The 26,156-nt window shown below is 50.9% G+C and overlaps 1 protein-coding gene across 1 annotated transcript in view; it reads left to right on the top strand.

Annotated features, from left to right (window-relative positions):
- LOC144826435 (transient receptor potential cation channel subfamily M member 7-like) overlaps positions 1–26,156 on the top strand; it is a 2,236,140-nt gene that overhangs the window by 2,022,735 nt on the left and 187,249 nt on the right. The window contains exon 35 of the mRNA XM_078684762.1: positions 21,267–21,349. Coding sequence (XP_078540888.1) covers positions 21,267–21,349 — 83 coding nt within the window. The remainder of the gene's footprint in view (positions 1–21,266; positions 21,350–26,156) is intronic.

The raw sequence follows: 26,156 nt of genomic DNA, 5'->3' as shown, positions 1-26,156 counted from the left end.
CTCTCTTCTGAGGAATGCCTTTCTGTGTTTGCCTGTGGTATTGCTTCCTTGGTCTCGGGAGGCCCGATGGTTGGATTCATGGTGGTGTAATGTCTTCACCTCTTCTAGCGCTGCCTTGTGGGTGCTTAACACTTTGTGTGTGTTGACCAGGGCTACTTCCAGTCTGTGGGACTCTGTGGAGTCTCTTTTTTCTCATGTCTCTCATGAGGGAGCCCGTGCTGACCTACGGGGCCATGTGTTGGATGGCAAGGAGTTGGCCGCATTTATTCTTCATGCGACCTTGGATGTTGCCGATGCTCTCGGCCGTGCTGTGGCCACTTCTGTTTCTCTCCGTCGCCATGCTTGGCTACGTGATACTGTTTTTCCTGAAAATATCAGGGAATGTCTGGTTGACCTACCCTATGACGGGGGCCTTCTGTTTAACACTCATGTGTACTCTGCCATTCAGCGCCTTCTGCGTCCTCCTCCTCCTCCACCTCCTCCTCAGTAGGTGGGTTTGTTGATCCTCCGGGCCTTGGTGGGAGGTGTTATTCCACTGCTCCCGGAATCTGGTGTTGGAGTGACCGTTACACTCTGTGAGGGTTGCTGTGCCCTCAGGGCCCTGGGTTGGCCTACTTCTTCAGTTGGCTGCTGATTCAGCCCCCCCCCCCCCCTTTGTTTTTGGCAGGAGTGTACGTTTTGGCTGGTTACTAAGCCTTCTGTGGTTTCTGCCGCATGTTTTCTAGTTTGTTCTCTGATGCGGGATTTTCTTCCCTAAGAGTGGTTCCCATACTTTCTTGGGACATGTCCTACCCTACGTGGGGTATTTGTAGCTATTGGTTAGCCTTGTCTTACACTGGGAGGGTGTGAACTCCTCCTTGCAGGTTCCTCACCCTTCCTGGTGTTTCTGTTTGCCGCTGGTGCGTTTTCTTGGGCAGCTGCGGCGTTGTGCTGCAGTGTTTTTGCCCTTTGTCTGCAGTTCGGGCTGGTCCTCTGTCTGGTGTTCCAGAAGGGCTGTTTTCCTGTGTTGACGGCTTGGTTCGTCCTACTTATTTCTCCTCTTGTTTTCCGGCTGGTTGCTTGTTGGCACCAGGCTGTGCCCGCCTGGACTTTGTGGTCTGGGCGTTTAGTTTAGTGGCACTTGTCGGCGTCCAGCTGCGCCAGCCTGTTCTTCTGGTCTATGGCCAGGGGCCTTGGAGTGGGGCCTGGCGCCCCTGCTTCTGTTTTACGGGAGCTTGGTCGGCCTATGTTTTTCTTCTCCCACCTGCCTTATTGCTGAGGCGCTGTTCTGTCTGGCCTGTTGGCTTCCAGCTGTGATGTTTTGGCTGCCCTCTTCACTGGGTGTGTCCCCGGTGGAGGGCTCTTTTACTCGTTTCTACTCTTCTCCTTGGAGTCTCTGGGTTGCTCTTCTTCCTCGGTACTCCTCTGCGTTGCCTGTACCTGGAGCTTCCAGTGGAGGTCCCTGGTACGTGGGCTGTTGGCCTCCTTTGGTATTGCCTGTACCTGGGACTTCTGGTGGAGGTCCCTGGTACATTGGCTGCTGGTCTCCTTTCGTATTGCCTGTACCTGGGGCTTCCGGTGGAGGTCTCTGGTACATTGGCTGCTGGTCTTCTCCCGTATTGCCGGTACCTGAGGCTTTCGGTAGTGGTTCCTGGTACATTGGCGGTTGACCTCCTTTTGTATCGCCCTTGCTTCTCCTGCTTGGTGAGCGCTGGGCTGCCTCTTTGTCATTAGAATACATCCCGTGGGGCCGATGTTCTTCCACGATGCTGAGGTTCTTGTCTGCTCAGGGGGTGCTGGGCTCTTTCCACTGTCCCTGTGACTCATCCCCTGTTGGGGGGCACTGGGCTATTTTCCCTGTCCCTATGGTTGTCCCCTGTTAAGGTCTTGTGTTCGTCTGAGCTGGGGAGGTCCTCTCGCAGACCCTCCTTTCCCTTGGGTATGGCTAGGGTATCGTTTCTACGTTAAGGAATCTTTGGCAGTAGTCTCTATCAGATGTACGAGTTACTTACCTTCGGTAACGGTGTATCTGTAGAGGCTATTCTAGCCGCAGATTCCTTCACGATCCGCCCTTCCTCCCCGTTCTGCGAGGGCCCTTCTTGGTCTTCTGCACTCGCCTGCCTCCGGGTGGTTGTCTTTTGCGAGTGCCTTTTCTTACTCCCTCCCTAGGGGGATGCTCGCCTTGTTGCTCCATTCCTTCCTTGCTGGTGCTGTTTGATGAATTCATGGGTACTTCTGCGTCCTTGCACCCTGGTCTCCTGTGTGGGGTTCGCTCGTGCTCTTCTACCTTTTGTTGCTTGCACTTCTGACTCTTTGGCAGTCCTTAGGGTTAAGGACCCTTGACTGGGTCTAGACCCTTAGCACTTTCGGGAGACTTTCTCCCTGCTGGTGTTGTCTGGGGTTGAATTGTCATTGCTCTCCGTTCTGACCTTGGTGCCCTTTTCTGTTCCGGGTGGGGGCTACAGTGTTCTTGGTCTGTTGTGTGTTTTTCACATGCTTTCTGCCCCCGGGGAGGCTGCTGTATTTGGTTGCTGGCTTGCTTTCCAGTAGCTGAGCCTTGTTCTTTCATTCCATGCCTTTTGGTGCCTTAGTACCTGGCACTACTCTGGATGGTGCTGTTCCTCACCATTCGTTTCTTTCTCTTCTGTTTATCTGGGTTTTTCACCCACTGTTCCAGTATTCTCACAGTTTTGTTGGTGATGGCTCCGCGTTGTGGCGCGGAAAAGTTCACAGAAGAAAACGGACGTAGGCGCGCCGGGGTGGAACTTATGTATCCTTGCTGACATCACGGACGCGGATGACGTCTGGGCAGAGTAACGTGGTGCTGTCACCCCGGCGCGCTGTGGCAAAAAGTTTTCCGGATCCAGTCTCACGCCTGGGGATAATTCTACGTTAAGGAATCTGCGGCTAGAATCGTCTCTACCAGATACCTGGTTACCGAAGGTAAGTAACTCGTACGTTAACTGGACTTCAATGTCCTCGTATGGGATGTATTCTTCTGGTGGATCCACTTCAATGTATTCATTGAATATGTGTGTCTGTGGATCTGCAGGTGGGAATTTTACCCAGGAATAGAATACCTCTGATCCAAACACATCTTGTGTCTCAATCATGAAGGTAACATGGCCCCCCTGTTGGAGGTAACCCACGTTCTAGTAATTTTAGAGTAACTGCCTGTCTGCAGTTTTCTGAAATGTTAAGGGCATTAGCAAATTCGTCTTGTTCCTCACCTCCATTGCCATTTGCAGTTTGTCATTTTGAAAGGAGAAGAATGAGAGTTAGAGTTTAGCACAATTTGGAACTTTTAGTCCTCACAAGCTTGTCTAAAAACCTTCAGCCAAAACACAGGTTGTGCCTACTGAGCTGAGGCGGATTAACCTTCCCACTTCAGACATCTCCGAAAAATGTGACTATGATTGTCTGAGAAAGTACGACTGAACTACTCAGATTTTACTGTTTATAAAAGAACAAAACCAACGTTGGCTGTGCCATGTCGTGTAGTTCCTAGGACCCCCCAGGACCTGCGCGTTTTGGATGACCTAAACTGAGGGCTTGGTCTGCAGACAGACTCTGGACACCCCACAGGATATGTCAGCCATTAGACCAGCTAGCTCTTCAGTGCCACTATCACCCCTCTGCAGTGGAGAAGTGTGGCTCAATGGTTAGATCAGGCAGACCTTGATGCAGAGCTCTGGCCAGGGACCAGGGTTCGATTCCCGCCTCGGCGGGTCTCCGACTCATTAATTCCCCTGACTGGATATTCTCGCCTCAGTACCTGTTCTGATCATGGGTCCCACGCTGCAACTCTGGGCAATAGCTTGCTTAGTCTCCACAACGGCCCCAAAAGCGCTGGGATGCCTGGCTGCACCTGGGGGGTGCCCAGGAGTGGACATTTCCCAGGAAAGCCAGGAAGGGTTCCTAAGCGGTATACGGACAGCGCCGGGACACCTCCGGTGGAGGTAGCTGTGCGCTTTACAAATTCCGACATTTACATTTACATCTCTGTATACTACAGTGCAGTAGGTAGTTTCTGGCAACTACTGAACATGACAACCTCGATTCCTCCGGTATCGTGGAAACCGTACGGTATCTTTCGATCAGTCACTCGCTTTTAACAGGAACACTCCTGAGGCGGAAAGCCGGGCGTTAGGTGCCAAATTGCTGATTTTATATTTCCTGCCTATTTGCACTAAAGAACTTTTTAATTTGCTCATATTGTCTAGTTGATTTGTGTTTACTCACCCGCTCTTGACTGCTGGGGGCTCGTGATAGAATCCGTGCCGAGTACACCGAGGGCCGATTTAGGGCTTGACTCGGACATAGATAGCCTTCCCGGGGGCGACGACTTTGGCCGCCATCTTGGGGGAAAGGCAGGGTTTGCACACTAGCGGTCGGGCGAATCACGGCCCGGGCGCTATAAATTGGTAAGCGCTAGAGCAACAGCACAAACTCGCTTTTAACAGGAACACTCCTGAGGCGGAAAGCCGGGAGTTAGGTGCCAAATTGCTGATTTTATATTTCCTGCCTATTTGCACTAAAGAACTTTTTAATTTGCTCATATTGTCTAGTTGATTTGTGTTTACTCACCCGCTCTTGACTGCTGGGGGCTCGTGATAGAATCAGTGCCGAGTACACCGAGGGCCGATTTAGGGCTCGACTCTGACATAGATAGCCTTCCCGGGGGCGACGACTTTGGCCGCCATCTTGGGGGAAAGGCAGGGTTTGCGCACTAGCGGTCGGGCGAATCACGGCCCGGGCGCTATAAACTGGTAAGCGCTAGAGCAACAGCACAAACTCGCTTTTAACAGGAACACTCCTGAGGCGGAAAGCCGGGAGTTAGGTGCCAAATTGCTGATTTTATGTTTCCTGCCTATTTGCACTAAATAACTTTTTAATTTGCTCATATTGTCTAGTTGATTTGTGTTTACTCACCCGCTCTTGACTGCTGGGGGCTCGTGATAGAATCCGTGCCGAGTACACCGAGGGCCGATTTAGGGCTCGACTCGAACATAGATAGCCTTCCCGGGGGCGACGACTTTGGCCGCTATCTTGGGGGAAAGGCAGGGTTTGCGCACTAGCGGTCGGGCGAATCACGGCCCGGGCGCTATAAAATGAATTCCACTTCGCGTCCGCGAGGCGCCAGAGGCAAGCCCGTCTGGGCCCATCCGGGCACGATCGGGCCTAGGGCCAGTTACTATGCCTGTGGACCCTACACGACAGATAGGATACTCTAGGGAAGAGCTCTTGCTGCTACAAGACAAGAGTGGTCAGTGGTGCCGCCAGCTGGACTGTTTTGATAAACAATTCTGTCGGTGTAAATTCTGTCCCGATTCTATTTCCGTTAGGAAAAACGGTAAGGAGGTCTGTAGGAATCTGAGGATGGCATTACTGAATTGCAGATCGCTACCAAAGCACGCGGTAGAGATCAACCTACTGATTGAAGAAAGCAACCTTGATCTGCTCTTCTTAACTGAGACATGGTTATCCCCAAATGTGGAGTTTGATATTATTTCTGCTCTTCCAAGTGGATTTCTCATTCAGAGTCAGCACAGGGATCATGGGAAAGGAGGTGGTCTCGCTATAATCTATAAAGACACTTTTACCTGTAGATTTGAGGATGGCGGCATCTCAGATACAGAAAGTGCCTGTTTTACTATCCAAATAACTCCTACCAATTCCCTTTCAGGATTCCTTATTTACCGCCCGCCAGGCAGTATAAAACAGTTTGCAGAATCCCTGCTGGAAGCTACTTTAGCAACAGCAGCCCGGTCACCCAATTTTCTGGTTTTGGGAGACCTGAACCTGCACTTTGATGATCCTAATGATAAGGTGGCCTCAGACCTTAGCTTAGACCTTAAGGCTTTCGAAATAAAACTTCTAAACAAAGAAGCTACTCATATCAGAGGACAGCTGCTTGACCCTATTTTTTCAAATAGTGACCAGCTCAGAGTCAGTCCCCCATTGCCCCTGCCATGGTCCGACCATTTTGTGGTTCCATTTTTTTGGGAAATTTGCACAGAAGAGAGAAATGCTCCTCGCTCTCGTATATTACAGAGAGCCTGGCCAAAGCTATCGGTGGAAGAACTGGTACGTACTTTAGAACAAACGGCCCCTGCGGTAGAATTAGATCCCCTGTTGGCAGACTCAAGCTTTCAGAACTGGCTCAATGGCTCCCTGAATGCGGTACTGCCTCTCAAAATGGTTACTAAAAAAAGCAGTACTTTTAAATCCCCATGGTACACCACAGAACTCAGAGACCTTAGAAAAGCCTGTAAAAAGTCGGAACGCATCTGGAGGAAAGACTGGGCAGTTAACAGCAAAGCCTCCTATCAGTCTGCCTTGAGACTATATAAAGCTGCACGGCAGAAAACCAAGGCAACCTTCTTTGAGAAAAAAATTAACTTATCGGCCAATTCCTCGAAGGAAACGTTTAAGATCGTCAAGCAGCTTCTCAAAGTCCCTGCTCCAATGATCGATCAAGAATATACTGAAGCAAGGTGTAACCAGCTAGCGGAGTTCTTTGACTGTAAGATACAAGGAATCCTTGATAGCCTACCACAGACTATCACTATTATAGGTGATGATACTTCCCCGCTCCCGACAACTGGCCCCCGGTTGGATGTTCTTAGATGCATTACCAAGGAGGATTTTTGTAAGACGCTATCCTCCCTGAATAGTGGTTCCCCTTCTGACCCTGCGCCTATGTACATCCTCAACCAAATTGCTGATACCATTGCCCGCCTTGCAACAGAGTTGTTAAACTCCTCATTCACCAATGGGGTAGTACCACCCAGCTGGAAGCAGGCCAGAATTAAAACACTCCTATAGAAACCGGGGCTTGACACTGCCGATTTAGCTAATTTTCGCCCGATTTCTTTGTTACCTGGTCTGGGCAAAATTGCTGAAAAGATAGTTAATCAACAGCTCTCAGGGTTCTTGGAAAGTAACTGCCTACTGAGCGACTCTCAAACGGGCTTTCGCCCAGGACAGGGCACCGACACAGCCCTCATAGTGGTGGCTGAGGAGGCAAGGTGCATCTTAGATTCAGGAGGATCAGCGGCTCTGATCCTCCTGGATCTGAGCGCTGCATTTGACACGGTGGACCATGAAATATTAGTCCATCGTCTTGCTAGACTGGGCATTGCAGGATCAGCCCTGAGATGGCTGGAATCCTTTCTGAACAAACGATCTTTCAGGATTTGGGAAAATGGTGTCATGTCTAAATCTACTCCCCTCCAGTGTGGAGTTCCCCAGAGCTCGTCCCTGAGCCCCACTCTGTTTAATGCTTATATGGCCACACTGGAGGAGGTAGTAGCCCCTTTTGGGATTAAATCCGTCACCTACGCAGACGACACTCAATTAGTCATCTCGTTGACGCAACAAGTGGAATGCTCAGATAACATAACATAACATAACCTCTCGGCTTGCCTCACTAGAATCTACTCCTGGATGACCGGGTCAAAGCTCAAATTGAACGGAGCTAAAACCGAGATCATGATCCTGGGCCATCAATTTACATCTCTGCCCAAAGCTTTCTGGCCGCCCTGTATGGGCGAGCTGCCTCAACCAAAGGAGAAAATTAAAAGCTTAGGGGTCTGGTTTGAGCCCGTACTAACTTTTAGGACACATGCCCAGAAAGTCGCAGGTGGTTGCTTCGGCTTGCTTCGGGCAGTACGGAAAGTTCTCCCCCTCCTGCCTTTTCAGTCCAGGAAGCTATTAATCCAGGGATTAATTTTATCCAGACTGGATTATAGCAATGCGCTGTTCCTGGCAGCGCCGGAAGCCACTATTAAGATCTTGCAGCGGGTGCAGAACGCTGCAGCCAGGTTGCTTATGGGGGCTCCAAGAAGAGCGTCGGCTAAACCGTTGCTGAGAGCTCTTCACTGGCTTCCAGTTCATGAACGAATCGCCTTCAAATCATCTTGCATCGCCCATAAGACACTTCAAGGCAAAGGTCCTCCGGCCATGAGGAGCCTGATTCGTCCCTACAGGCCCGCCCGGGTCCTCCGATCGGACGGGGATAACCTTGCCATAGTCTCTAGAGTGAGGAAGGCCCGCACAGGAGGCCGCCGCTTTTCTATAAATGCGGCAAAAAACTGGAACGCTCTCCCCAGGTACATCTGGAATGAGCCATGCTATCTTAAATTCCGAAAATCACTTAAAACTTTTCTTTTTCCTAAAACCCCTTAAATTCCGGATCCTTTACAGTTTTTCTGTTATCAGTTAGGTAGCGCTGGGACGCTCTAGGGCAGCCATGCGCTTTACAAGTCAAATTTCATTTCATTTCATTTCACTCGTGCTTGCTTTTCTCAGAATACAGAGGATGGAGATTGGAAAAGGTTTCAGTAATTATTTATTGGTCAAGTGTCAGTCTAGTATGAAACATGTTAGCTGCGACAATCAAAAGACAGGAGCAGACAAATGTAATTGCTAGTACCTAGTAAAAAGAAGATACATTTCTCCCATAGTGCTAATAAGATGAATAAAAGGATATTACATAAAACAGTAGCATTGGCGTACCCCTACGATGCATATCCTACCTAACCTTGCCTAGCCTAGAGGTGTAGGTGAAGTATGTTTGTGCTAGGTTATGTTCTAATGAAACCTTATAGAGCCAAGAACTCCCTGGGGACGTTCTAATCTGATGGTTCTGAATGAAGGACCCCGTCTCTGCGTCGAGGATGGCACCCCGAAGGGATGTCAGATCTCTGCTTGTCGAAGGATTAGCTGGCAGAGCCTTGTCTCAGCTTGGGAGGAATTTCTCCTCTGTCTTAGGGGGAGTGAGAGTCTTTTATACTAAAGTGGTCACTTTGGGGTTTTTCTACAATCAGTATGTTTTGAAAACATTTTCTAATCCCTTGCTAATCCTTTTCTAAACAAACATGAGCATATGCAGTTTGCTGTTGGCCATGAATGAAAAAAGTGGTGACCCTTGTAAAGAATAAATCTACTGTGCCTCGGGACATCTTTTGTGTACGTCAGGTACAGGGATTAAGATATGGTACCAAGAGCCTGATGTTGGGGAGACAGAAGTCACCTACTGGATAAAAGGTCACCTATGTAAGACCGTTATATCATGTGGCTGGGCTGCAATGTATGTAGTCGGTATGTATACGATAACCTAAGGGACTTGACACGATTTCCTAAGTATTTTGTGTATTGTGATTATATCTCCGGTTAGGAGATTATACATTGTGTTAGTGACTGTTTGTAATAAAATAACAATTTTTCACTTAACCTATAATTTAAGATTAAGTACTTGTAAAACAAGCTGCTTTGCACTCCTTCTGGACTAAGCCTGCAGGCTGCTTACCACAGCTTCCACTTAGTGATTTTGGTTGTCTTAGACAACCTTAGAAAGCTCTCTAAGGGTTGTCTGGATTAGTGCAGGGTGCTACACTTACATAAGGGAGCACCATATACTATGCCAGCCTCTCATAGTGAGGTTTAAGGAGTCTTGAGTTACGACCAGATCCTTGGGCCTCTCTGCTACTCCTCGTGGCCAGTCTGCCTTTTGCCCCTTTCATGGAATCGAAGGGGTTTCCAGCTGCTTCAGCCCTATCCTGCCATCGTCCTGCGCATGTTTTCCAAGCCATACGGGGACGTGGACATGGTTCATTCCAACCTAGGAATGGAAGCCAGAAGTCTTCAGCCAAGTGGGTCTTGCAAATCATTCAGGAGGGCTTTTCTCTGCCTTTTCTTTCTTTTCCTCCTCCCATTCGGCCAAATCAGGAACGTCTGATGAAGGATCATTTGCAATTGCTCCAAGAGAAAGTTACAGCTCTCTTGGCCCAGGGAGCGATAGAGAGGGTTCCACTTTCAGAAGTAGTCAGTGGCTGTTATTCCCGCTACTTTCTGATTCCGAAGAACAACAAAGGGTTGCTGCCCTTTTTAGATCTTCGGACCATCAATCTCTTCCTCAAGAAGAAGTACAAGATGCTTCCTCTAGCCCAAGTCTTGTCTGCCGTAGACCAAGAAGACTGGATTGTAGCATTGGACCTGCAGGATGCATATTTTCACATCCCCATCCTGCCAGGCCACAGGCGTTACCTGCGGTTCAAGGTAGGCCGCGAGCACCTACAGTTCACTGTGCTCCCCATCAGCCATACCAGTGCCCCTCGGGTATTCACCAAGGAGATGGCTGTGGTCGCAGCTCATCTGCGCAGGTTATATGTGTTAATCTTTCCCTACCTCGAGGAATGGATGTTGAAGGCTTCCTTGCCCCAGGTTGTTCTCTCCCACCTTCAGACTACTGCGGACCTCCTGCATTCGCTGGGGTTCTCTATAAAGGTGCCAAAGTCACACCTGTCTCCTTCTCAGACGCTCCCTTTCATCAGAGCTGTTCTGGACACAGTGAAGTTTCTGAACCATCCTCCCGAGCAGCGAGTACAGGATATTCAGCTTATGATTCCCATGTTTTAGCCTCTATCCTGGATTTTGTTGAGACTGACTTTGAGGCTGGTGCGCCTCATGGCCTCCTGCAGCCTGTTGGTAAAACAGGCCATGTGAAGTATGCAGATTTTACAGTGGGAATTGAAGTTCCAGTGGGCACAGCATTGGGAAAATCTCAACAACGTGGTCCTGATCTGGAAAGGAACTGAGAGAGATCTGCAGATTGGGTCAACTGCAGACCCCTCTCCTCTACCCAACCAGATCTCACAGTTGTGACAGATGCGTCACTTCCTGGATGGGTCGGCCAGCTGGGAGAGTTGGAGATCAGGGGACACCGTTCTCCGGCAGAGTCGGACCTCCACATAAATGTGTTGGAGCTTCGAGCAATTCGATTGGCATTGAAAACATTTCTTCCCTCTGTCAAGGGGAAGTAAGTGCAGGTGTTCACGGACAATACCACCACCATGTGATACAGCAACCAGGCAAGGTGAGGTGGGGTCATGGACCCTTTGTCGAGTGACACACAGAATACTTACCTAGGACCATATCCGATCATAATCCCCAGTTGGCATGTGTTCAGTGGCAGCAAGTGAGGTCGGCGGTCCCAACGTGGAGATTGCGACCGGAGACCCTGGAAGACCAGGTTTTCGGTGCTAACATCCGCAAAGGCATCGAGCATTATTTTGACGAGAATAGGGGGACGGCCAACACTAGGTCGGTAGACTGGGATGCATTTAAAGTAGTTGTGAGAGGCCTGTGCATTGGTAGGTTTTCGGGTGAACGTACAGTGGTCCTTGCTGACGTGGAAAAAGCAGAGGGTGCATTGAGGGACCTGGAGCAGCGGCGGCCAGAGCAGCCCACACTGCATACACGATTGCTGGAGGCTAAGGAACTAGTTGCTGCAGAAACTGAAAGACTGCAGAGCTACGATTACAGACTGTACACTACAAAGGTGCACGCTGAAGGGGACAAGGTAGGAACGTTGTTTGTGAGACTAGCGAACCCGGCGCCTAGAGGTGGCCCGATCATGAGCGTTTGTGCGGCGTCGGGAGAGATGGCCCATTCTCAAGACGCAGTCCTGTCACGCTTCCTTAGTAACTATATGACCCTTTATCAGAGTCAACTGGAAGCTGAGGTTTCCGACATAGAGGACTACCTGGCAGGGATTCCTCTCCCATTGCTGGATGAGGGCAGCGCAGAGGACCTGGGCCGCGACTTAACGCTGCCTGAGATTAGAGGGGCTATTAAGCAGATGGCTAGGAACAAGACGCCGGGAGTAGACGGCCTGCCGATCGAATTCTATGCAAAATATGTTGATATCTTAGCACCCTGTTTGCTGGAGGTCTATGCCAAAGCTTTGGAGCTGGGGCATTTACCTCAGTCGATGAGAGAGGCGTTGATCGTTCCGCTGTTGAAGCCCGGGAGGGAAGATAGCGATGTGACCTCATATAGACCGTTGTCCATGCTGACGGTGGACTATAAAATTCTGAGTCGCATTTTGGCCACCAGACTGTTGCCACACATGACCACGCTGATACATGCTGATCAAGCCGGGTTTATTCCCACGAGAAATACGTCAACTAGCATCCGCCGCCTTGTCCTAGTGCTGGGTTCGACCTGGGCCCGGCCCAGATGCCGGCGGTGTTGTCCGTAGATATCGAAAAAGCTTTTGATAGTCTGGAATGGGAGTACCTGGATAGGGTAATGGAGAAGTTCGGCTTAGGGGAACGGTTTGGGCGCTGGACGAAAGTACTTTATTCCTCAGCGACGGCCAGGGTGAGACTGGGTTCTGTGATATCCTCTGAGTACCCGGTGCGCAGGGGATCACGGCAGGGATGCTCGCTTTCCCCTCTGTTGTTCGCGCTGGCAATTGAGCCCCTGGCGGCCCAAACGCAGACGGGCGTGGCGTATAATGGTATTGTGTGCGGCGAGACCCCGCATTACATTTCATTGTATGCGGACGATCTGATGTTGTTCTTGGAGGACACGGTGACGGCATTGGAAGGAGCGGTTGAAATGTTGTCGCACTTTGGGACACTATCTGGCCTTAGGGTTAACTGGGGCAAGACGTGCATTTTTCCGCTGCGGGCGGACATGCCCCGGCCGCGCCTGACCATGGACATCATTTGGGAACAGTAGTGTTTCACCTATTTGGTGGTCCGCATTTACCGTGGTGCTGACAACATGCTGGAAGGGAACGTAGTGCGCTGTATAAGAGCCCTGAAGGGCTGTATGGCCTTCTGGGCATCTCTTCCCCCTCTCGGTGCAGGGCAGGGTGGCACTACTTAAGATGGCGGCTTTGCCTCGGCTGCTTTATTATTTTTGTACGCTGCCGATATGGATCCCTCAACGGGTCTTTAAAGAATTGCGCAACAGATTTTTTGTGGGGACATGGGAGGCGTCGAGTGGCATTGAACACGCTGATGAGGCCTAAGTCGGAGGGGGGAATGGCGGTGCCTGATTTTGAATTATATTATTTGGCGGCGCAGCTGCAGATTCTTACCCAGAATGTTGCAAAGGAATTCAGAGGCCCAGAGCAGACCAGAGGGGCGGGGATACAGAGGCATATCCTATCCTATATTATCATGCAACATAAGCTTGAATTGCTAGATTTAACCTTGGAGGAGAAGACCCTGCGGCTATGGTGGCATAGAAGTTTGAAGAGAGTGGGGGTGGCGCGCCCATATGCACCAGAGCTACCTCTGGGGATGCTGACGGCGTTGCCGCACGGCGGGGATTGGTCTCCGTTACTGAACTGGGAGGACTTGGGACCTTCACATGATAGGTGATCAATATGCCGATGGCGAGTTATTGCCCTTCAGTGTGCTCCAGGACCAGTTTGGCCTTCCTGATGGGAGTTTCCTGTTGCACGCAGCCGTGACGGCGGCGATACGGAAGCATTGGGGGGCTGGGCTGTCGGAGCCCCGCACAACCATGGCCTGCCAATATGTGGTAATGGCGGCGGGTACATTTAAGGCAGTCACCTGCCTCCAGTCTAGAATGCTCCACGAAGGTCTAGAACCACTCGCAATCCTGAAGCACAAATGGGAGGGGAGTATAGGGAAACCCATACCGGACACAGCGTGGGGTCACATCTTGAGGAGGACATGGAAGGGGAGCAGAAATGCCAGGTTTCAGCAGGTGCACTTTTTTGTGTTGCACAGTGCTTACCTGACCCCGGGGAAGATCCGGAGGCATTTCCAGGTGCAGGAAGCAGTATGCCCTAGATGCCTGACACCGGATGCGGAATTGGACCATATGTTGTGGGATTGCCCAAAACTGGGGATGTACTGGTCAGAGGTGGGGGCGCTCCTTAATACAGTCACAGATCGACAGGTGGAATATGACATGGCGACGGGTTTGTTGCTCTGGTTCCCTCACACAGCTAAAACAAAAATCACTAGCAAATTCATTGATTTAGGCCTTATTTTAGCCCAGAGAGAAATCACTTGGCATTGGAAATCGAAAGAGGGCCCATCTCATAGGAGATGGACGAATGAACGGCAGAAATGGGCTCGAAGTGAGAGTGCGGTTAGACTCCGACAGGCCACCCGTACAGCTACCGAGAAGGGCTTGGAAATGGCAAGGGCCTGGGAGGCATTAGTGCAAGCCCTAAAGGATTATTTGACTGACGTCGAGGAATAGGGGGGAAGACCGCTGTAGGAGGTTCCATGAGACGCAGCAGCAGATGCGTGTTGATCCCTCAGATCGCAGCTGATTATGATTGTGTACGTGAACATGGCCCGCACCGGCAGCAGTTGGGGGGGTGGGATAGGGGAGGTTGGGAACTATTCCAAATGGAAGGGAGAGCCTAGCAGACACCAGAGTTATTAACGAACCGTTGTGCGGAATACTTGAGGAACATGTCCCCCGCACTGTGGTTGGTAATATGAAGGGTAGACTATTGAGAAAATCCTATGGGGGAGGTTCCAATGGATGACTGAAAGCGATTGGGTTGCGTTTGGGATGACTTTATTCGTTTCCTATTGGAATTTGTATTCAGTTGACTGTGTTGAGGGATGGGTTGGGAGTTATAGAAACGCGGATACAAAACTGTTTTGCCGACCGGATGCATGCTTGTTCTTTTACTTTGATGTCTCTGGCATTTTGTAGCTAACGCCGCCCGGCCTCCGGGATGTGGGCTAGATGGCTGTGTGCTGGTTAATTATTGATCTGTGGAATCCAGCTGTCAGAGATGAGAAGGTCGGGATGACTTATTGTCCGTTTATGATTCTGCAATAAAAACATATTTTACAAAAAAATGGACCCTTTGTCGAGAGGCCCTGCATCTCTACACATGGCTAGAATAGCGGGGCACAACCCTGGTGGTTCAACACCTGTCGGAGTCTCTGAATGTCGAGGCGGACAAACTCAGCCGTCGATGCCTAGCGGATCACGAATGGCGTCTCCAGTCAGAGGTGGCACAAGGTCTCTTTCAGCAGTGAGGAGAATCTTGGTTAGATCGGTTCGCCTTCGTAAAGAACGCGCAGTGTCAGCAAGTTTCCAAGGCGGCTAGCAGTCGGCGCGCCATTCGTCGCAGGTTGAGTTCAGGTCTGCTGTACACCTTTCCGCCCATACCACTGCCCAGGTTTTGAAAAACAGGAGCGACCGGGCCTAAGTCATTCTTGTGGCGCCTGCGTGGGAGAGGAGAGTCTGGTCTCCAGAGCTTATGAGCAAGAGTGTCGATTCGCCAATCAGGCTGCCCCTTCGGGAGGATCTTCTGTCGCAGCAGCAGGGGTGGGTTCTCCACCCAAACCGGTCAACTCTGCGCCTCCATGCGTGGAGATTGAGCTCCGACAGTTGATGACTTTTGACCTTCCTCCTGAAGTGTGTAACATTATTTTGACGGCCAGGCGGCCCTCCACCCTACAGTACAAACCTGCCATTGGCAGAAATTTGTATTATACTGTACAGAAAGATCTATTGACCCTCTTTATGCTTCTTTCGGCTCCTCTTCTATTCATTCTAACCCTTGCCCAGCAGGGCTTTTTGTGGGTACTCTCAAGGGCTATCTTTCTACTCTATCCACTTTTTTGCTGATGCCAGACCAACCCTCTCTCTTTATGTCTCCAATTGTACATAGGTTTCTGAAAGGGCTTGTTCACTTGTTTACGCCCTCGCCCTTTGTTATGCCGCTGTGGGACCTTAATGTGGTCCTCACCTATCTTATGCATGCTTCCTTCGATTATTTACACAATTGTCCCCTCCGGCTGCTTACCAGCAAGACAGCCTTTTTAGTGGCAGTTACATTTGCCCGGAGGGTGAGTGGAGTTGCAGGTGCTGTCTTGCACACCTCCCTACATGGTGTATTTTCCAGACAAAGTGGTGCTTCGCATCTGGGCTTAATTTTTGCCAAAGGTTGTGACCCAATTCCATCTGGGTCAATTCATCACGCTCAGTGGCTGCTGGTGACATTTGAAAGTGGTGGGGCGTAAAATATTTGTCACACTGCACTGTAGTGAGCGTAGCAAGCGAGCCCGGACAATCTATGGGGTTGAAAAGAGTGGACAAATGGTGCATTTTCAAGCAGATTTTAGAAATTAAAATAATAATAATACATTTGAATGACCTAACACATGAAGTCAAGGTGGAATAAAGTAATTAGGTGTAGCAATGAGAAGTAGATCTTAAAACATGTAAAATAAATTACAGCATGGGTATTGATGAAATGTACGGTGTAATTGAATGACTTTCTCAATTAAATGTGCTGGAGATTAGACTCCCAAAAGAGTTGATCTCTTATTCTGTAAAAGAGAATTGAAAAAATAAGAATGCTTCCGGATGAGAGTTTATAACCTGGTGGTGTTGGATTTGGGTATTGATATTCTGTACCCTGAAGTGTTTTGAAAATTAATAGATTAAGTGATTGGGCTCTATACAATGCACTTTTGTTAAGCCCATCATAATAAAGGCCCTCTCTTCTAGCAGCGCATGAGGCTGGCACACAAATCCCTGTGGCTTGCTGTCGTCTGAGGCCACAGTCGTTGAGTGTGAGTATGCACAGCTGCACAATCTGCGTGCCTTGAATCTGAGGCGCACTCCTGAATAAAAAAAATGAGGGTGTTATGCGCAATTTTTCATTTCTACTTCTCGTGTCTATTCCATACTACAAACTATACTCACACAAACCTCTGAAAGAGAGGCGCGTTTGGGGGAAAAAAAGCATGCATTCTGGTCTAAAATTGGTAACAGCTGTACTCTACCACTCTTGCAATCAATATAAACTTGGGAAAATACATTTTTCAGTAGTTGAGTCCCAGGATTTGTTGTTTTCAACACCGTAGACTTTTGCGCCTTGCCAAATAGTTTTAGGGCACCTCATTGTCAAAATGCATAAGTGACCCCCAGACATGCACGACCGCTTTAGCAACCAGGCCACCCCAATAGACACAGACACCTCAGACTCACCGCCCCACAGCCACGTCAACCCCTGCTCTCCTGGATCCACATCAACGACGAAGACACCATCAAAATCATGAACACCATCCACTCCGGCACACCATCTGAGCCCTGCCCGCACCACATCTTCAACAAAGCAAGCTCCGCCATCGTACCCCATCTCCTCAAGATCATTAACAGCTCCTTCGAGACCGCCACCTTCCCGGAGAGCTGGAATTACGGCGAGATCCACACCTTACTCAAGAAACCCAAAGCAGACCACAAGGACCTCAAGAACTTCCGCCCCATCTCCCTTCTCCCGTTCCCGGTGAAAGTAATCGAGAACTTCGTCAAAAGGCAAATGACCTCCTTCCTCAAAGAGAGCAACATCCTGGACCAGTCCCAAACTGGATTCCGCAGCAATCACAGCACCGAAACAGCCCTCATCGCCGCCACTGATTACATCAGGGCCATGGTGGACAAAGGAGAAACCGCGGCCCTCATCCTCTTGGACTTTTCGGTCGCCTTTGACACAGTTTGCCATCATACCCTCCGCACACGCCTCCACAACACAGTGATCCGCTACAAAGCCCTGGACTGGACCACCTCCTTCTTCACAGGCAGAACCCAGAGTGTCAGCTTCCCCCCATTCCATTCTAAAGAAACCAAGATCATCTGCGGCGTTCCCCAAGGATCATCCTTCAGCCCAACACTCTTCAACATTTACATGGCACCTCTCACCAACATCGTCCGTTCGCACGACCTCAACATCATCTCATACGCCGAGGGCACCCAGCTGATCCTCTCGCTGACCAAGGCCCCCACCGCCGCCAAATCCAGCCTCCACGAAGAAATGAAGGCCATCACTGAATGGATGATGAACAGCCGCCTAAAGCTGAACTCGGACAAGACCGAGTTCCTCATCATCGGTTCCACCCCCTCCGCCTGGGACTCTAGGTGGCCGGCCGCACTAGGAGCTGCACCATGCACACAACCTGGGGGTCATCCTGGACTCCGCGCTGTCAATGACCCAGCAAGTAAACACTGTCTCCTCCTCCTGCTACAACACCCTCTGCATGCTCCACAAGATCTACAGATGGATCCCCACCGGAACCAGAAGGACGGTCACCCAGGCCCTCGTCAGCAGCAGACAGGAGTACGGCAACACTCTCTACACAGGAACCTCAGCCAAACTCCAGAAACGACTTCAACGCATACAGAATGCCTCTGCACGCCTCGTCCTCGACATTCCCCGCCCCAGCCACATCACAGCCCACCTGAAAAACCTGCACTGGCTCCCAGTCAACAAGAGGATCACCTTCAAGCTCCTCACCCACGCTCACAAAGCACTTCACAACACCGAACCAGGGTACCTCAACAAATGGCACACCTTCTACACCCCGAACCGCCATCTTCGCTCCACCGACCTCGCCACCGTCCCCCGCATCTGACAAGCGACCGCTGCTGGCAGATAATTCTCCCACCTCGCTGCTAAAACCTGGAACACCCTCCCCATCCGCTACGACAGACCCAGGACCTGCTGGCCTTCAGGAGACTCCTCAAGACCTGGCTGTTCGAGCAGTAGCAGCTCCCCCAAGCCCCCTCCCAGCACCTTGAGACCCTCACGGGTAAGTAGTGCGCTCTACAAATGTATTGATTGATTGATCCACCAGAAAAAGATGCCAACCAAACGACATCACGGTTTCACTTTGTCTCATCACTCGTTGATAGCATGGTTCATAGCTGCCAAGTGACCCTTTACTTTTATGGTAACCTGCAACCAAGTGGCATTTAGCCAATGATATTACACATCCCTTGACTTGTATTTTCATGACATAAGATGACGTGCGCTTGTATGGTGCGTTTTCTTCCCAGAAGAGTAACTTGGCGCTGAATAGCTAATTCAGTGGTACTCATTTTATCAAACTGAAAGAATGAAAGGCTAAATGCACTTGAGTGGGGCTGAGCAGGAGAAATTCGATCTGTGTTCATAAGGTCAAACACAGATGAGCCAATCAATCAATCAACAGAATTTGTATATCGTGCTACTCACCCGTTAGGGTCTCAAGGCACGGGGGGGGGGTCGCTACTGCTCGAACAGCCAGGTCTTGAGTTGTTTCCCCTGAAGGAGAGATGGTCCAGGGTCACCCATTTGTAACATCCCTTCAGATGGACGAGAGAGGCACAGTGCCCGCTACTCACTGGCGTAGGCGAGAAAGGCTTAAACTTTATCTTAACTCAGGTCTCTGGAGGGAGCCTTGCTGAGAGCTTCTTGCAGGTGATATTAAGCGTGATGCTGTCGGCTTCTGGGGACACCGTTTGAACCATCTTTATCTTGTGGGGTAAAAAAACTGCGACTGGAGAGCAGCTGATAACTTTAGCATGACCTGAGCAGAAATTCCTCGGCACAGCACCTGCTCATGTCCACGAGGCGCCAATGGGCTTCCCTGGACTCCAGACGATAACTGACCGCTTCCAGTGAACCCAGACTTGGGCACCCTGTCACCTCCTCCGCGACTCTGGGTCCCAGCTCTGAAGCCCCTTTCCCGTTGCATGAGCGTGCTACCGCTTGCCTGTGAGAATAATTCGCCACCCACAGGCAGCCTTCCTCCCCTCCCCCAATCACAACGCTGCAATGGCAGCGTTGTAATTGGTGCAGTGCAGGCGCACAGCGCCCAAGCCAGGCACCTAATGGGAGGCCCTTTTCTCTATGTAGGCTGCATGCAGCCTACTTAGAGAAAAGGGAGAGTGTGCATGACTGCTTTGGTCCGCCCCAGGCCAACCAAAGCAGACAGGGCCCACAACAGTGGGCAAGCCACTCCCCCTCCCCCCTCCCTGCACTCGAGCAGGACCGCCCGCCCACAACCAGGCACTTATGCTTTCTCGCAGTGCAAGAAGCAGAAACATAAAGTGGTAGTTTTACCATTTTATGTTTCTGCTTCTCACACTGCGAGAAAGCCTGAGGCCACGCCCCTGTGGAGAAGCTGCCAAAGATCATGCTGTCCACCTTCTTTGCTCCCCCGCATCCTTTAAGGAAGAAGAGCGTCTCCACAGACTGGACCCAAAAAGTGCATTGTCATTCTACCTTGACCACACAAAAGAGTTCTGGGTGGATGTCTAAATCTTTGTGGGGTCTGTGGGAACTAAGAAAGGCGGGTAATTCAGACAAGGACCATCTCTCGCTCTGATGTTATCTGCATTAAGATCTGCCATGCCTGGCTAAGAAGAATACCCCTGAGGGATTAAGGGCCCATTGCACAAGTGGATCTATTGGGCGGCAACATAGGCATCCTGCCAAGCACTACTGCCTGGACAGTCTGGTCCGCCGAGACGTGCATTTTACCTGTTAGGTCCTGCAGGACTTTCCATTGTAAAGTATTGGTCTGCAAACCATGGCAGGGATGTTATGGCTTGGGTATCTAATTCAAAGGTAAGGAATCAGCAGCTATAAGTCTCAGATGAACAAGTTACTTGACTTCGGTAACGCATTATCTGGTAGAGACTAACTGCTGATTCCGTACAGCCCCACCCATACATCCCCTCTTTGTGGACTAATTTTGTAGGGCTAAGGTAATTTTGCACACAACGACATCAATTACTTCGTGGCTGTGCGCTTTTGCTGTGTAAAAATTGAAAAGTACTGATGTCCGTGTGCCTGAGTGGTGCCCATATAGGTACTGCAACATCACAACCGACGCTACCGATGCCGACAACGTCACTTGAAGCCGAATGGATCCACCTGACAGTGTGCGCAAGTGGTATTGCTCAATGCATGTTTCCTGATTTAGCCTGACGCCTGGGAAATTCAAAGGTAAGGAATCTGCAGCTAGATAGTCTCCACCAGAAAATGCATTACCAAAGGTAAGTTAACTTGTTCTATATACACCAGTCTTGAGAATGGATGCATTTGTTTACTCAGCTGATGTGACATTTGCAAACTAGGTTACCAGCTGTGCAATGAACATGATTTGTCTGGAAAAATACAACAATTATTGTTTGTAGGAACAAGAACATGGCTTGGTTAATGTCTGAACCGATGATATTCGTAGTTTGTGAATAAGGATTTTGGCAGGCTTGATGCAGTCCAATAGGGCCCCAGAGGTGATCACGGGCACAAGGTGTGAAAAGAACAAGAATTGTTTGAAATGAATGGATGGCATTTTTAAGTGAATCAAAAGAGGTAATGCTATAGGTTGAGAAACAAAATATTGTTAGCAAGTGCCTTGTGAAGCTATTGGATGAAGGGGTTACTTATTGATGGAAGACTTTGTGTGTTCATATTGTGGTGGGATGGATGGATCAAATCGTTATAGTCCTTTGGATGAAGAGTGAACTGGGGGAGGCATTTAAATGAGTGCATATGCATGGTCAAAGTGAGAGGGGACATTTTCTCCATTTGGAGATAAGAATGACGTGTAGCATGTCTCAAGTAAATCTGCACAATGCACTTTACCTTAAGGTACAAACACGCATAGTCTCATTCGATATTACAATTAACTTACTTTCTGTTTTTATAGGAAATACAGCAACAGAGAGCTGCTCAGAAGCTCACTTTTGCATTTAATGAGATGAAACCCAAATCCATCCCTTATTCCCCAAGGTAATTTAATAATTGTTCTCATACTGAATGCTTTCAATTATGCTGTCATTCTTTAGTCTTGCTAACTACTTTATTCTTCATGTAAATGCATCTGTTATCGTTGCTGTTTTAGATCTGTTACCTGCTTGGTAATCATCTCTCATCTGGAAGAGACACGTTAGTTATAGATTCCTTATCTTAGAATATCCCCAGGCGTCAGACTGGATCCAGAAAGTTTTGCTAGCAGTACCTCTGCGCGTCAGTAGGTGGCGTTGTGCAGCTCCACGTCCGTCGCTGGCATCGTAAGTGCTGAGATGACGTCACGGAGACTACTTAGGCGCCACCCATGCTAGCTGATGTCCGTTCTTTCTTTTTCCGCGCCAGTAAGCGCAGATCCGGTTAGAGCACGTACCTTAGTCACTTTTTGAGACTTTTTATCTCCTGTAAGTTGTCTCTGGTGCACATAGGGATGCCTGGTTTTAAGTGCTGCTGGGCCTGCTCACGCAATATGTCGGTGGCTTACCCGCACAACATCTGTCTCTACTGCCTTGAGCGCGACCACGACTCCCGGTCCTGTCTGGACTGTCGGGCCATGGCCTTGAGAGAGCAGCGCCGAAAGTTGCTTAAAGTTCGGCACTCGTCCCAGCGCCATTCGCAGTCCAAGGGCCATTCTAGAGAATGCTCGCAGGGCCACTATCATCGCTCCTCGGGCTCCAAGTCTTCACCCTCGGATTCGGGTAAGAGATGAAACCAAAAGAAGTCAAAGATGCATTGTCGCTCTCCGGCATCCCCCGTCGGTCCCCGGATGCGGATGAGGGGTACAGGGGTTCTGCCCCTGCGGCTCCTTCGGAGCATGGGAGTCCCGTGGCACAGGTGCAAGAATTTCTTGCTGCCATGGACTGCCAGTTTAGGCCTCGGGCACCTGCTGGCGTGCCTTAAGGATCCTTTCAGGCCGTCGGCGGCTCCGGCGCCACAGGATCCTGCGCTGCTGGCCGCGGCGCCACAAGGTCCCAAGCCCCCGGCTCCGGCCCCAGTGCCACCCTCGGCTCCACCTTTGGCGCCGCAGTGGATGCCCTTGATTTCACCCCTACCCTGGTTCCAGGACAATTTTGTCCCCACCTGGGATCCGAATTGGGACACAGCGCCAATCCGGGCCCGTCTGACGCCCTTTCCAGATGCCGTTTATTCCTTCCCCGGTCCCTCTCCGGCTGCCGCGGTCTGTGCCACATACGGCGGAGGTGAAGGATGACTGGGAGGGGTCTGAGGATCCTCTTGCTCGTCAGTGTGACTCTGAACAGGATTGGGCGGACGACTTGGAGGAGGCCGGCGGCCTCGATTTCTCTTCTGACCCGTGGTTTGCCTCTCCCCCACGTACCATGGAGGAGGGTGCCTCTTACACAGTGGTGCTCCGTCGGGCAGCTGAGGTCCTCAACCTTAATCTCCCTACAGTCGCCCTGAAGACTAATCTCTTCACTGAGGTGCTCCAGTCGGCGTCCACTTCGTCAGAGCCGCTGCTGCCATTTAATGACGCCCTCACTGACGTCTTGTTGGGCACTTGGTCGCGGACGGCCACGGGGGACCCTGTGGATAAGAACGTCGCCAGGCGTCATCCCCCGGCACCAGGTGACCCTGCCTTTTTGACCACACATCCTATGCCCGAGAGCCTGGTCATTCAAGCTTTGACATCCCAGAGTGCCTTTCCCACGCCTCTGCCGGATAAGGACTCTAAGAGGCTGGAGCAGTTCGGCAAGCGGTTGTTCTCCTCGACCAACTTGGGGCTGCGGTTGGTGAACACTGCGTGTCTTTTGGGCCCGCTATTCCCACGCGGTGTGGTATACCGTTGCTCAGGTGTTGCCTCAGTGCCCTGAAGAGGTCCAGGCTGTGCTGTCCCAGGCTGTGGCCGAGAATAAGGATGCGGCTAAGTTCACCATTCGGTGTGGTTTGGACACCGCGGACTCCTTAGGTAGGGCAATTTCCACGACTGTGGCGCTTCATCGTCACGCCTGGTTGAGATCTACCGGGTTCTCACCAGATGTCCATAGCTCACTCATGGACATGCCCTTTGACGCCACTCGCCTGTTTGGTGATACGGCCAACAGTGCGCTGGAGTGTTTTAAGGACTCTCGGGCTACGGCCAAGTCCTTGGTCTTTCCACCATGCGGCCAGCCACATCTACTTTTCATTCCTTTCGTGGCCATGGGAGGGGCACCCCTGCCCACTCATTCAGTCAAAAGGCTGTGCAGAACCAGACTCAGCGCGGCCGTAGTTGTGGAGGCGCCGTGGCACTTCAGGGGGCCGGTGTGAGGGTCAGTCCACCTCCGCCCCTGCAACGTCAGCCTCGAAGCCTTCCTAGTCTGAGCTTTGGGACGCACCCCACAGCAGTGGGCTCCAGGGTTTGGCTGCACCTTCCCCACTGGCATTCTGTCACCTCTGACAAATGGGTGCTGCAACTCGTCCAGAGGGGTTACTCCCTCTCTTTCGAGTCTGCACCCCACAGCCATGACACCTCAGTTCCACTGGATGTCAGGGGATCACTTTGCGCTTCTCCAACAGGAAGTTATGGCCAAGTGGGGCCATCGAGCACGTTCCTGGGACAGAAGTAGGAAGTGGTTGGTATTGCCACAAATTTTTGGTCCCCAAGAAGGACAAGGGGAACTTGCGCCCCATCTTGGACCTCAGGAACGTCAATCGCTTCCTCTGGAAGGAGAAGTTCAGGATGCTGACTCTGGCTCAGGTCTTGGGTGCCCTCGTCCCTGGAGACTGGATTGTAGCGTTGGACTTGCAGGACGCATATTTTAACATTCTCATCCTACCGGCGTTACCCGCGGTTCACGGTAGGCCAGGAGCATTTTCAGTTTTTCCGTGCTCCCCTTCGGCCTTACCAGAGCCCCTTGGGTGTTCACGTACATGATGGCAGTGGTTGCAGCTCATCTGGGAAGGTTAGGGGTGTTAGTCTTCCCCTACCTCGCCAACTGGTTGTTATAGGCAGGCTTGCCCCAAGCAGTTGTCACCCACTTTCAGACTACGGCCGACCTCCTGCATTTGCTGGGGTTCTCCATAAGCGTGCCGAAGTCACACCTGAGTCCCTCTCAGAAGCTCCCCTTCATAGGAGCGGTTCTGTATTCTACGCGGTTTCGGGTTTATCCTCCCGAGCAGCAAGTCCGGGATATTCAGGTTATGATTCCGATTTTTCAGCCTCTATCCTGGGGTTCAGTCAGGATGACCCTCCGGCTCCTGGGCCTTATGGCCTCCTGCATCATGCTAGTGCAACATGCCAGATGGCATAAGCAGGCTCTGCAGTGGGACCTGAAGTTCCAGTGGGCACAGCATCAGGGCAACCTGTCCGATCATGTCCAGATCTCGGAGAACACTGCACGACAATTGCAATGGTGGCTCACGATTCCCGATTGGGTCAGTGGCAGATCCCTCTCCCTTCCCCAACCGGTGCACACAGTGGTGACGGATGCGTCCCTCCTGGGATGGAGAGGACACTTGGGAGAGGTGGAGATCAGAGGCCTCTAGTCTCCGGCAGAGTCCCAGCTTTCTATCAATCTTTTGGAACTTCGGGCATTCCAGCTTGCACTGAAAGCATTCGTTCCCTCTGTCCTGGGAAGTGTGGAGCAGGTGTTCATGGACAACACCAGCGCCAGGTGGTATTGCAACAAACAGTGTGGGGTATGGTCGTGGACCCTATGTCAGGAGGCTCTGCTCCTCTGGACGTGGCTGGAACATCAAGGCATTACCTTGGTGGTTCAACAGGGCGGACGAACTCAGCCGCTGGTGCTTGATGGATCACGAATGGCATCTGAACTTGGACGTGGTGCAAGGTCTCTTTCAGCAGTGGGGATAGCCTTGGTTAGATCTATTCACCACTGAAGAGAACGCGCAATGTCATCAGTTCTGGGCGTTGGAATTTCCAAGGCGGCACTCGTTCGGCGATGCATTTCGTCGCGAGTGGAGTTGCGGTCTGCTGTACGCCTTTCTGCCTATACCACTTCTGCCCAGAGTGCTGAAGAAGATTCGGCGCGACCGGGCCCAAGTCATCATTGTGGCTCCGGATTGGGCACGAAGATACTGTTATCCCGAGCTACTCAGCAATACATTTGTGGCATGGTGCACAGCAAAGGCTGTCGATCCCCTTTCTGCCCCTCTTTCTGAGGTCCTTCTGTTCCTTCTATACTTAGCCCAGCAGGGCTCTGCTCTGGGCACTATCAAGGGTGATCTTTCGACCATCTCTGCCTTTCTACGGCTTCCAGATCAACCTTCTCTTTTTAAGTCCCCGGTTGTTAATCGTTTCCTCAAAGGCATTACGCACACGTTTCCTCCCTTGCCGTTCATAATGCCTCAATGGGACTTAAACGTTGTCTTGACGCTTCTGATGTGCGCTCCCTTTGAGCAACTTCATAACTGTCCTTTGCATCTTCTCACTATCAAGATGGCTTTCCTGGTAGCTTTCACCTCTGCCAAAAGAGTGAGTGAGCTCCAGGCTCTTTCTTCCAAACCTCCTTTCCTTTCTGTTCATCCGGACAAGGTGGCTTTAAGGACCCGTCCTTCTTTTCTGTTAAAGGTTGTCACGCCCTCCCACATCGGGCAGACAATCACTTTGCCCACCTTCTTTCCGCCTCGGCATCCTTTAAAAAAGGAAGAGAGGCTCCACTATTTGGACGCAAAGCGTGCGCTATCTGAAGTGCACACGACAGTTCCGGGTGGAATACCATCTCTTTGTTGGCTACGTGGGTGCCAAAAAAGGTCGGGCCATGCACAAACGGACAATCTCCCGGTGGGCTGTTCTCTGCATCAAAGCCTGTTACTCCTTGGCTAAGAAGGA

The sequence above is a fragment of the Lissotriton helveticus genome, chromosome 3_2 (genome assembly GCF_964261635.1).
Source record: "Lissotriton helveticus chromosome 3_2, aLisHel1.1, whole genome shotgun sequence".
In the NCBI taxonomy this organism is placed as follows: Eukaryota; Metazoa; Chordata; class Amphibia; order Caudata; family Salamandridae; genus Lissotriton; species Lissotriton helveticus.
This window is presented reverse-complemented; position numbering and strand designations above follow the sequence as displayed.